Raw genomic sequence first — 10,634 nt, 5'->3', positions numbered from 1 at the left:
CCCAGCCACAGAACACCAAAGTTGTGAGGGCTGCCTGTGCAGGATGTGCACTTCAGCAAGGACTGCTCTAAAGGAGCAGTCACCCAGCAAACCATGCTGTCTGTGAGGAATCCCGGGCTTGTCCTTGGGAACAAGTCAGCCCAGGGTTCAACGTATGCTTTCCCCTCCCACTGCAAATCCAACTAGTTAAATGAGCAACCCCTGATAACTGTGTTATCTAACAATCCAGCAGGAATGGCAGTTGTGAAAGACTTGACCTGAAATCAGACTCCACTGTCCATTGTCTCACAGATTGGTATGAGAAGCTGAGATGGAACTCCACCTATCTTTTGTCTCAGAGACAGAAGTGGGAGGAGTTAAGACTCCACTATCCACTGCCTGAGAGTTGAGTGGGAAAGAGCTGAGATAAGACTCTTCCATCTATTACCTCAAGGACTGGTGTGAGAAATTGCTGCCCATTATCCCAACAATTGCTGCAGACACCTGTGTGTGCAGACATGTGCAGTTGAAGAGCTGGCTGTAAGGCCAGCAAAACTGGTCCACCAGAAACATGTAATATGTGACATTAAGAACAGAGGTACTCCCCCTAACCCATTATAAAAGGCGGAAAAGGTAATTACGAAAGGAGTCATTGCCATGAGGATGACTCCAGAAGGACACCTCTGTGAGGATACTCTCCACCAATGACTACTACAGACCCTGAGGGACACTCTCCAAGAGACATCGCCATGAGGGCAACTCCATCAGGACACCTCCACAGGTACCTTTAAGGGGATGACCCCAGAAGGACACCTCCATGAGGATACCCCTCTCCAATGACTACGACTGACTCCTGGGGGACACTGCTCCAATATTGACTACAAACCCAGGAGAACTCCCACCACTGGCAACGATGACAACAGATCCTCAGGACACCGCTGGACCCACAGTGGTGACTCTCTCTCTCTCTCTGCACCCCAAATGCTTGCTTCATTTCCATCCTTTTTCCAATCTGTCCTATCTCTATCCCCTTTATTACAATAATGTCCCCCTTTTTATAGTAGTCTTTTCGTAACAAATCAATGGATCGATTACATTACTTGTCCTTGTTTGTGTCTCAATTTCACTCTTGGGATCACGAATGAAACAGGGTCTGGCACAGGGTTTTTTTTTCCAATCAGATCCTGACACCAGTGTGTGCACCATCCAAGAGAGACCTGCTTATTCCATTGTTTCCTTCTTAAATTTGTGGGTTCAGAAACATGATAGACAAACAGTGAAGTTAAAAGAAAGCATGGTGCAGTTCATAGCCTGGGACAGGCACAAAAAATTACTGCGAGTATCAGCTGTGGGAGATCCACAAATATCAGCAACTTGGGGGAAAAACTGCATATTCAGGTGATGCTTTCTCATATACCTCTCCATTTGGAGAGAAGAAACCAGGATTTAACCACCACCAGTTTCTGGAACTGTGCCCAGTGTCATGGTGTGAACTCATGTAGACTTCGGTTTGCTAAAACTCAAAAGATGGCTGAAAAGGTGGAACGGTGAATGTGTTCCTATGCAATATTTATTTACACACAGGGTATTAAGTAGACTTTTCCTGTGACCCTTCTGTTTTCTTCTACACAAAACTTAATTTTGAGGACCATTTCTTCATCTTAATTTTCTTAGATTTCCTTTACAGCATCATTTCTGCTTTCTTATTTGCCTACAAAATGTCATTCCTAGGACACCGTGCAAACAACACTGCTGAACAGCATACACTGTATGCTTCAGGATACACAAATCCTGAACACAGGTATTGATTATTCTGAAGAAAAAATTATATACGGCTATAATACACCAAAACCATCCAGATTATATCTTAAAACTTTTTGAAGTATCTAAAGATTAAGTCTTCTGGGATTACTTGGCGAGTATGTAAACAGAGACAGTAGATCTCTTCATAGATTTTTTTTACCCCATCAAGCTCTGGTCTGATACAGTCCTTGGTTTCTAGTCAAGCCTTTTATATCTGATATTTTCAGATACAGCTGGGGAGTCAGCACACAGAGAGAACAAGGAAATCACCTGAAGTGAGTGGTGTCTGACAGGATTCAACTCATCACCATGCTGGCTCCTGAACTGCAGATGTCACTGAAGTCACCGTCCAACATGAAACTGCCAAGGAAAATTTGTTACCTGTACTTACACATAGAAGAAACATGAGCAGATCTTGGCTAATGAGACGTCAGAGAGCACTTACCTTTATTTCAATTGGAGAAACTGAGACTCAAAGCCAAGTTCTTTCTTCCTCAACTGAGTTTAAACAAGATACTATCAGTTAGAGGTAATTCAATTTTTTAAAGACAACTTAACTCTGGACAGGATGGTTGAAGAGGCCAATTTCTAAATCTGTTGACTTGAAAAAAAAAAAAATCCTGATATTGATGATGCGCTTTTTAAGAACTTTCTTATTCCCTGGTCTTGCCCATACCTGGAAAAAGAGCGGGCAAGATCCCTTCCCGACCACTCACTCGTACCACACCTCCTCATCTGGCGAATACTATGGAAATTCTCCCCCAGCAGCAGATGACATCCTTCTCCAGCAGATCTCTCAAACATCCTCTTCCCCTGTATTTAATTCACACCTTCATTTTGAAGAGTTTACTGTGTACTAGAACGTACCTACATTAAGTCTTCTTACTCTACAGCCTTCTCCACTCTTCCTGATGCTCTCAACTCTTTGCAGCTTGAACCACAACACCTAGCATCGCTTCCTACCCTCAGGTCATTCAAACCCATCCTTGGCCAATGTCTGGGAGTTTGAGCTGGTCAGGGCTAATCAAAATACTATAGTCAGCGGAAAAAAAAAAATAAATCCTAAGCCATGAACTGGACCGTTTGTGCATCTAGTATACCCTCCAGTATCTTCACGTCCTATGATCTATTCTGTCTGAGCTACTATCTGAATCCAAGCTTGACATCCTTGCTAAGTCTTGCAAACTACGTAAGAGAAAAATATGGAGTCTTAGGGAGCACTGCATACTGGGAGTTCAGTGCTGAAAAAGGGTGCTCACATTTCCCTTTCAGACCATTCCCATTCCAGGCAAGGTGCCATCTCTTCTTACAACAGTAGATGTGAGGATGATAGGCCATGCCAGACAGTACCAGTAAACTTTCTTTCCTGAATTCTTCCTCGACCCAAACCCCTTACACCACCCCTTTCCCCTGGCCACAAACACTATGGAGACTCATTCAGGGCACACAGGTTTCTATGCCTCCCTGGACAAAAAGTGTTTGCTGCTGTCCACAGCCAGGGATGGCACAGCCAGTCCTTAACTCTGGTCATTTCACATCCTCTGGGCTGCTTTTCCTATTGCTGCTCTCCCATCCTAGACTCATCATACCCCTTTGCAGTGCACCAGTTTCACAGACTATCTGCCTTCTGCTAGGTTGCAGCAGGTTGGAAAGCTTGAAGGGTGACCTGCAGCTTCCCCTCACCTACTGCTTTCAAATAGAGAGCAAAGCACCAAAAGCAATGCTGTAACACTACTGCATGAGTTCTGTACAGGGGAAAACACATAGAAAACAATGCAATAGCAAAATGTGAACAAAACTAAATCTCTGCCATGCAGCTATGCAGAGCTACCAGCAATGGAATAGCGAATATGTATGTATTTTAATAGACACTGCTCCTATTGTAATGGATGATACACATTATGGAGGAAAGATTTAAATGTCATGGATGATACACATTATGGAGGAAAGATTTAAATGTCACATTACAGCCTGCCGACATTGTTAACTTACTGGTCAGGGTATGCCATCCAGAATAGCCATGTGACTACCTATGAACAGCACATCAGCAGTTTCAGCCACTGAGACAAGATACTCCGCTATGCAGCCCTCCTCTGTCTTCAGACTGAACTGCATTTCCTCATGTAAAATCCTTTGCAGCATGTACTTTAAGGCGTGCACTGAGCTGGCCCCAGAGGAAAGAATATAAAACTGTCTGTCTCCAAGCACAGCAGAGATGTGTCCTAAGTTACAGGAATGAAAACAGTTCAAGGAGAAATGCTAACGTAACAGCGTTTCATGCTGAATTTTTATTTCAATGTTATCCAACTGCATAAGTATAAATAATCGTGTTCAATATATAACAATTATGACATCCATAAGGAGTTTCTTAAAGAAAATAAGACTGCAAACACTTTATTGCACAGACCCTAACAATTTTTTTTTTCTTGGTATTTTTTTTTTGTAGGCTGAGGAATCTACAGCAGGAAGTCTACAAAAGAACACATCAGATCTACAATCACATAAAGACTGACCAAGTAGAACACAGGCAGGAAGATCTCTAACAGCTCACTGGTAAGGTAAACACCAACAAACAGGTACTACATAACACAAGCTTAAGCACTGCTACACTTCCAAAATGCAAAGAACTTAGTTGTCAGAAGTGATGATGAGCTATACAAAATATACAGAAAGGTTACTGTAAACAAAAAAGCTAGATGTACTTTAAAGGAAACAAAAGGATGGCTGAAAAAATACGTAAGACTGTAAACTAAGAAATACCTTCCAGGCAGAAATGTTATTTTGAAGTGCATTAGCATTTATTTGTAGTAACTGCCAAAGCACAGATGAACTGTAAATGTTGAGACCATTTTATCTTTAAAACTGCCCAAGAAACATTATCCATTGTTCACTAGCTCCTCTGTGAATGCATCAAAGGCAGTATGAATGTACTAGTGCCACATGAAAAATCAGAAGGACTTGTTTGTGATATTATCTTTCCATGAAAGGTTTGCTGTAATCTAACCAACTAATCAGTATAATATAATTTTCACCAGAGGGAAATCAATTCTGCACACTGTCAGCTGTCATACAAACCTCCAAGTCAAGATTACACTGTGCTTTTAGGAATAATTTTCTAGCTTTTGAGACAGAAAGACAATCCATAAGCCCTGACAAAACGGGAAGGTCCTAGCTCTACTGTGGGCACATAGAACAGACATAAGCAAACCCACCATTTTACTGATCCCAATCATTAAAAAACATGCATCTGCAAGGGCACTTTGTAGTGCTCCTCTTTCAGATTTTACCTTTCATCCTTCAAAATAAACTAAATACCTCCATGTTAAAATGATTAAAGTCTACATGTTCCACAGTATACAAAGTTTAAATAAGGCTTAGCAAAAGTAAGAAGACAGTCACATTCTAGCACCAAATAGCTCCAACAGGTTCCTTTGTTACAAAATGCTTCTTTTATAATTACAGTATTTTTTTGCATACAAATAAAAAGATTATTGTATGAAACACATGGAGCTACTCAATGCATTCAGAAATGAATGTGAAACCCAGAATCACCTGCTAAAAATAGCAAGTTAAGTCTAGAACATAAGGCCCCAGCTATGTATTAAAACGTATCAGGTGTCCTGAACATTTTTGAAGATGATAGTAAAACAGTTTTTCCTTTTTACCTTGTTGTAAAACAGAAAAAAAATCTAAACTGTATGAAGCTAACTATGCAGACCTATGTGCCATGATAATGTGTTCTCTAAATGTACTAACCCAGGAATGAACATACTAGTACTGCAAGTCATGTGCTTATACTTGTGCCTCACACTGCAAGGGTCTAAATTGAAAAAAAGCTCAGGGAACTCGAGAGAACTGCAGCAAAAGTGAAGCACACAGCAAGTACTTCAGTCTCAGCCTTGATGTGAAGGTCACCAAACAGACAAGATGAGAACCACCATTTCACCAGAGAACACAACTCTGGCTGGGATGCCTTCATATCCAAGTGGTCCTCCTGCAGCTTTAATGACACGTGCTCTAAGAGACAGGCTTTGTGCAGCAGGGAGGTGCAGTCAGGTCTTGTGTTACACCTGGTGAATCAGTCAACCAGGTACAGTACTATCAAAATTAGATTATTAAAAATACATGTAAAAACTCACAATAAGTCACTGTATTTATTCTCTACTAGTGATTTTTTAACCTCTAGCTAAGATTTTAGCAAGTAAAAATTTGGCCTGTTTTTGTTTTCCAGTCAGACCAATGCTTGTGCATGTCCATGCCAGGTCAGAGGTCAGAGTTTCAATAATTTGGTTTTATATTTGAGCATGGCAAATAAGTGGCAAAGCAACTATCTTAAAAAAAGGGAAGAGTAAACAATGCAATCAGCAGCAAAGTACATATGCTACATTCAAACCCCAAACACATTGCTAGGTATTTACAGAGGAGATCTTTTCTTCAACAGCTCTCAGCTGTAAAGGTATTCTTGTACAAATACTATATGGTAACAGTTTTACCGGTTACAACTGGGAAGGCATTTCGAAAAAAAAGAAAAGAAAAAGAAAAGAATAAAAAAAGAAGAGTCCTGTTTTTATATATCCCCTTATTCTCGCTCTTCAGTGACATGAAAGCTTCGCAGAACAAAGACAAGACACAGTGCTGGTTTAAAGGCAGTCTAATATATTGACATTAGTTCAGCAAGTCTTGAATTCACACCGGCCAGGTCTTACAGTTAACAGGATTTTTTGTGAGGACTGCTCCGTGGAGCCTCTTTTCCTCGCCGCTGCCGAGCTGAATCTTTGTCGTCAGAAAGTGCGTTAGGGCGGTCAGGTACGGTTGCTGATCTGGACAGATCTTTACCTACATTCTGTTTTCTTGAAGCAGACTGCTGAGTCTGAACAGCGTCTTTTCCCTTTACATCCCCAGTGTTAACAAAAGAAGACTTTTCTTGACTTCCAGGCTTTCCCCCAAGGTTTGAAGCAGGGTGGTGGGCTTCTGCTACAACAGCAACACTGTGCAAGGCCACCAGTGAAATGCTTTTAGTCATTTCTGCCTTACCACTCCCTGCGGAAGAGGTGCCTTTCTTATTTAGTTCCTTGCAGGCCGCAGGAAGCTCAGGTGAACCTGCTTTAACCTTTGTAGAAGATGCGTCACTCTTCGCTGAAGACGAAATAGAGACTTCTTGTCTACATTCAGAGAAATTGGCTGAACGAGTCAGCGGCTTTCCTGGTGTTGCAGCCACACGACAAGAACTCTGCCCACTGGCAGCTGACGTTGTGATCTGCTTGTTTGCATTCTCTGGTTGTTTTTGATTAACTTGTCCCTTCCCTTTTGACTCTTGAGAGTTTTTGCTACTAGCAGTTGTTTTTTCTGCTCCTTTCTCTCTGGCATCGCAGCTCATGAGGCAAAGGGTAGGCTCTACTTTCCCACTGTCAAGCTGAACATAAAGTGCGTCAGTGCGTATTTTTCCGTCAGGTCTTTTGTCTGAAGAGATCATCTCAGCACCAGGACTCCTGTCTGTCTGTTTGCTCAGTAAGGGAGGGTCTTTCACAGTGGAAAACTCTGGAGACACGGTTTGTTTTTCACTGAGGTGAAGTTGCTTTTGATCACCATATCCCCCCAAGCATCCTGGTTCTTGTCTCTGCACCTGCTTAGAACTCTCTGGGCCTGCTGATATGGGGTCGACAGTAGAGGATTTGGGTTTGGTGTCAGGAGTGATGCTGCTCATCTGGAGGGTGGCTACTGAGCCACGCTCCAAACTCATAGGCCTTTCAGCCTGCCCATGTTTAGTGGTCATTTTTTCCACAGAGCCTGAAACAGAAGAAAGGGGATTTAGCACATTTTTACTGGCATGTTTCCCATCTTTCCGGGAGCTGGTAGACACCTGAATAGTAGTTTCTTTTTCTTTTATGGTTGGAGTGAATGATTTTTGTGACAGTGTCTGTTTATCCAAGTACTTAGCCTTAGAAGAACTTGTATCAGAGGCTGGTCTGTGTTTATTACTGCTGCTTTCCATATATGCGGCAGCAGGCTTCATGTGTTCTTGAATACCTACATGAACATCTACAGCACATTTTCTGCTTACAGCGTCTCTCACAGCCGGGGACCTTGAAGTGCTAAGCTGCTGCTGAGGAACTTGGCTGGACTGCTCTTTCTCAGTAATATGAAGCCTTACGTCAGTGAGCTGTTCCTGAACTTTTGTTCCTAAATCTTTGGCATTGTCTTTCTGCACAGAGGAAACCGGTGCAGACTTTTCATTTTTTGGACCACCATCCATTGAGGGTTGCACAGGCCGTTTGGACGGAAAAGCTTCAATCTTTGACTCTGCAATAATTTTCTTAGACTCAATGAGAACTTTCTGCTTGTTTATATCCTCTTCCATGAAACTACCGGCAACACTGCTGTCATCTGTACCTCGCTGTTTCAGTGACTCTCTGCCATCCTTAGGTTGGGCCTTGGGGCCAGCTGCCTGCATTTTTCCTTGCATCTGAGGTGGAATGGCAAAATCAGAGCAATTTTTTTCACTGCTTTTCGAGTAGCTCGTTATCAGGACATCTGAGACAGATGCCTTCAGAGATGGCTCTCTGATCACCTCCACTGTTGCAGAAATAGGCTCACAACTTCTCTGGGCCACTGGCTGTTCGGCCAGCAACTCCTTTTGCTTCTCTTTTCCACCAGCTTTTTCAGGAGTGCTTTGGACAGCAGAAAGTTTGGAGTATGTTTGAGTAGTTTTAATGCTCTGACTTTGTGTAACACATGACTTCACATCTGCTGAGCTGTCCTTCTGCTTTGAAGGGGAGATGTCTTTCTTTTGAACAGCGTCAGTAACAGAAATACTGCCTTTAGCAGCTGGACTAGAAACCTTTTTCTCTGTCAGCACTTCTGCAGCCACAGGGGTGAGTGGCAAATTTGGAGAACTCTTGCTTGCTTGCAAAATCTGAGGCTCTGATACACTGACTTTGCCAGATTTTGAATAGCTTAACAACTGCTCTTTCTGACAGGCCAGTTCTGCCTTCCCACCATTCCCTTGTGGTGCTGGGGGTTTAGGAGATCCCCCATCACTGCTGGTGCTCTGTCCTTCTGGCAGAATGCACAAAGGCAGTTCAGTCTTCAAAGCCTGTGGCCCAGAAAGTAAGGCAATGTCTAGCGTGCCTTCTATTGGCTTCAAACAGGAAACAGACCTCGGATCAAGTTTATATTCTGAGGGACTTTTTCTGACAGGAGTCTCACTGGAAATAAGGGCTGACTTTTCCACATTCATGTCTGCTCGGCCATTCAAGGTCTTGAGAGGAACAAAAGAAACTGAGTTAATCTGAGCAGCATGTGCACTTCCAATAAAAGCTCTACCATCAGCAACTGCAGTGGAATCCTGCTGTACGTTTATGGGTATTCCTGTATTAAGTTGAAGGCATTCAAGAACATTTGATGTCAATTTAGGTTTTAGCATGGGACAGACACTGTCATCTTTTTCTTCAATGGACACTTTCTTTCTACGATAATCAATATTTACAAGTTTACCATCTAATCTTTCAAGTTTGACAAATTCTTTTGTGGGTACATTTTTATCTGTGTTTTCTCCCTTTCCATTTAGCACCCTGTCAGTGGACTGAGGCAGAACATCTTGCAGTGTACACGGAGGGGAAATTCTTTTTAAGTCATAAGAAATAGAACCCAGCTCATCAGGCAAAGGCCCATGACACAGCATGTGCGCATCTAAAGCAACACCATCATTTGATCTCAAGTTTGCATTCTTTTGAAGGGTGTCTTTGAGTATGCCACCAGCTGACTGGGTCTCCAAAGCTACAATTTTTGTTTCAAACTGATTTGATCTTTCTAAAACCTTCTGGAATGTTTTTTTGTCTCTTTCTTCCAGTCTTAAGGTATTGGGATTTTCTGCTTCACTGCCACATTCATGTACAGCAGCATTTGATTTTTCAGCAAAATCTTGTTTTTTCATAACTATCTTGACCTTCAACTTCTCTCTGTCTAGCTCATCAATGGATTCTTGCCTACCTAATTTTCGGGAGATGGGTCGTTTCAAGCAGCCCTGCTCTGCAGGCCTGACTCGTGTGAGTGATGGCACATCACATACATTCTCCTCTAAGCTCTGAAGAGTTACCTCCCTCTGGGACATTTCTCTATTCACTTCTTCCTGGGTGACTTCCAGACTGTGTTTCCGTGAACATAAGTGTTTCTTATCACTGCCATAAGAGGGAGCAAGTTTCTCTTCAGACTGGACTCTCTTTAACAGGGGAGATCTTGGTGGTTCTGCACTCTTTGGCCTAACAATATGCCTTACAATAGTTGGAGGAGAGTGCATTTTGCTAGGAAAAGATTGAGCTATTTTTGTGTTTCCAATTGAATGTCCTAACAATGGTGATGGAGATCGCTGAGGGGATGTTGGCTGGGGTGTTGGAGAAGGTGTCCGTGCAAGAGGAGAGAGAGGAATGCTGCCAGCTGATTTGCGTCTTCCTGATCTGTATCTTTGCCCACCAAGCTTTGGACCCAAGCCATGAAGAGTGCTGGGTCTTATGTGCCCTGAACCAGCTGGAGAATTGGGAGCACTTGAGCTAGGGGAGCTACTCTGGGAAGAGTTAGTACCTACAAAAAGAAGAAACAAACAAAGATTAGCAAGATCTATGAATCTTGTCTAAATGCTCAGTGAGAGACAGAACTTGCACCAGTTCAAAATGCTTATGTGCCATTTGCTCTCACAATGTTGCAAAATCTGGAAGGTTTTGTGTGACTGGACTGTAAAACCCTTATCAATCCAATTACATTGCTATTTGTCTCTTTCCTCCTTTGTTCCTCATCCCTTTCAAATTACCACTTCTCATTATTTAAATAGAACAGTTACTGTTTTCTGCCACTTCAAA

The 10,634-nt window shown here is 42.4% G+C and overlaps 1 protein-coding gene across 7 annotated transcripts in view; it reads right to left on the bottom strand.

Annotated features, from left to right (window-relative positions):
- Nucleotides 1-4,052: 4,052 nt before the first annotated feature.
- Nucleotides 4,053-10,634, bottom strand: part of MAST4 (microtubule associated serine/threonine kinase family member 4) — a 275,284-nt gene continuing 268,702 nt past the window's right edge. For all 7 annotated transcript variants that reach the window (XM_062612321.1, XM_062612322.1, XM_062612323.1 and 4 more), the window contains one exon: nucleotides 4,053-10,359. In XM_062612321.1, coding sequence (XP_062468305.1) covers nucleotides 6,491-10,359 — 3,869 coding nt within the window. In that variant the 3' untranslated portion in view covers nucleotides 4,053-6,490. The remainder of the gene's footprint in view (nucleotides 10,360-10,634) is intronic.

The sequence above is a fragment of the Pezoporus occidentalis genome, unplaced genomic scaffold (genome assembly GCF_034315485.1).
Source record: "Pezoporus occidentalis ecotype Australia unplaced genomic scaffold, CSIRO_AGI_Poc_V1 ctg16, whole genome shotgun sequence".
Lineage (NCBI taxonomy): Eukaryota > Metazoa > Chordata > Aves > Psittaciformes > Psittacidae > Pezoporus > Pezoporus occidentalis.
The sequence above is the reverse complement of the archived record's forward strand: the minus strand, read 5'-3'. Positions and strand labels throughout refer to the sequence as shown.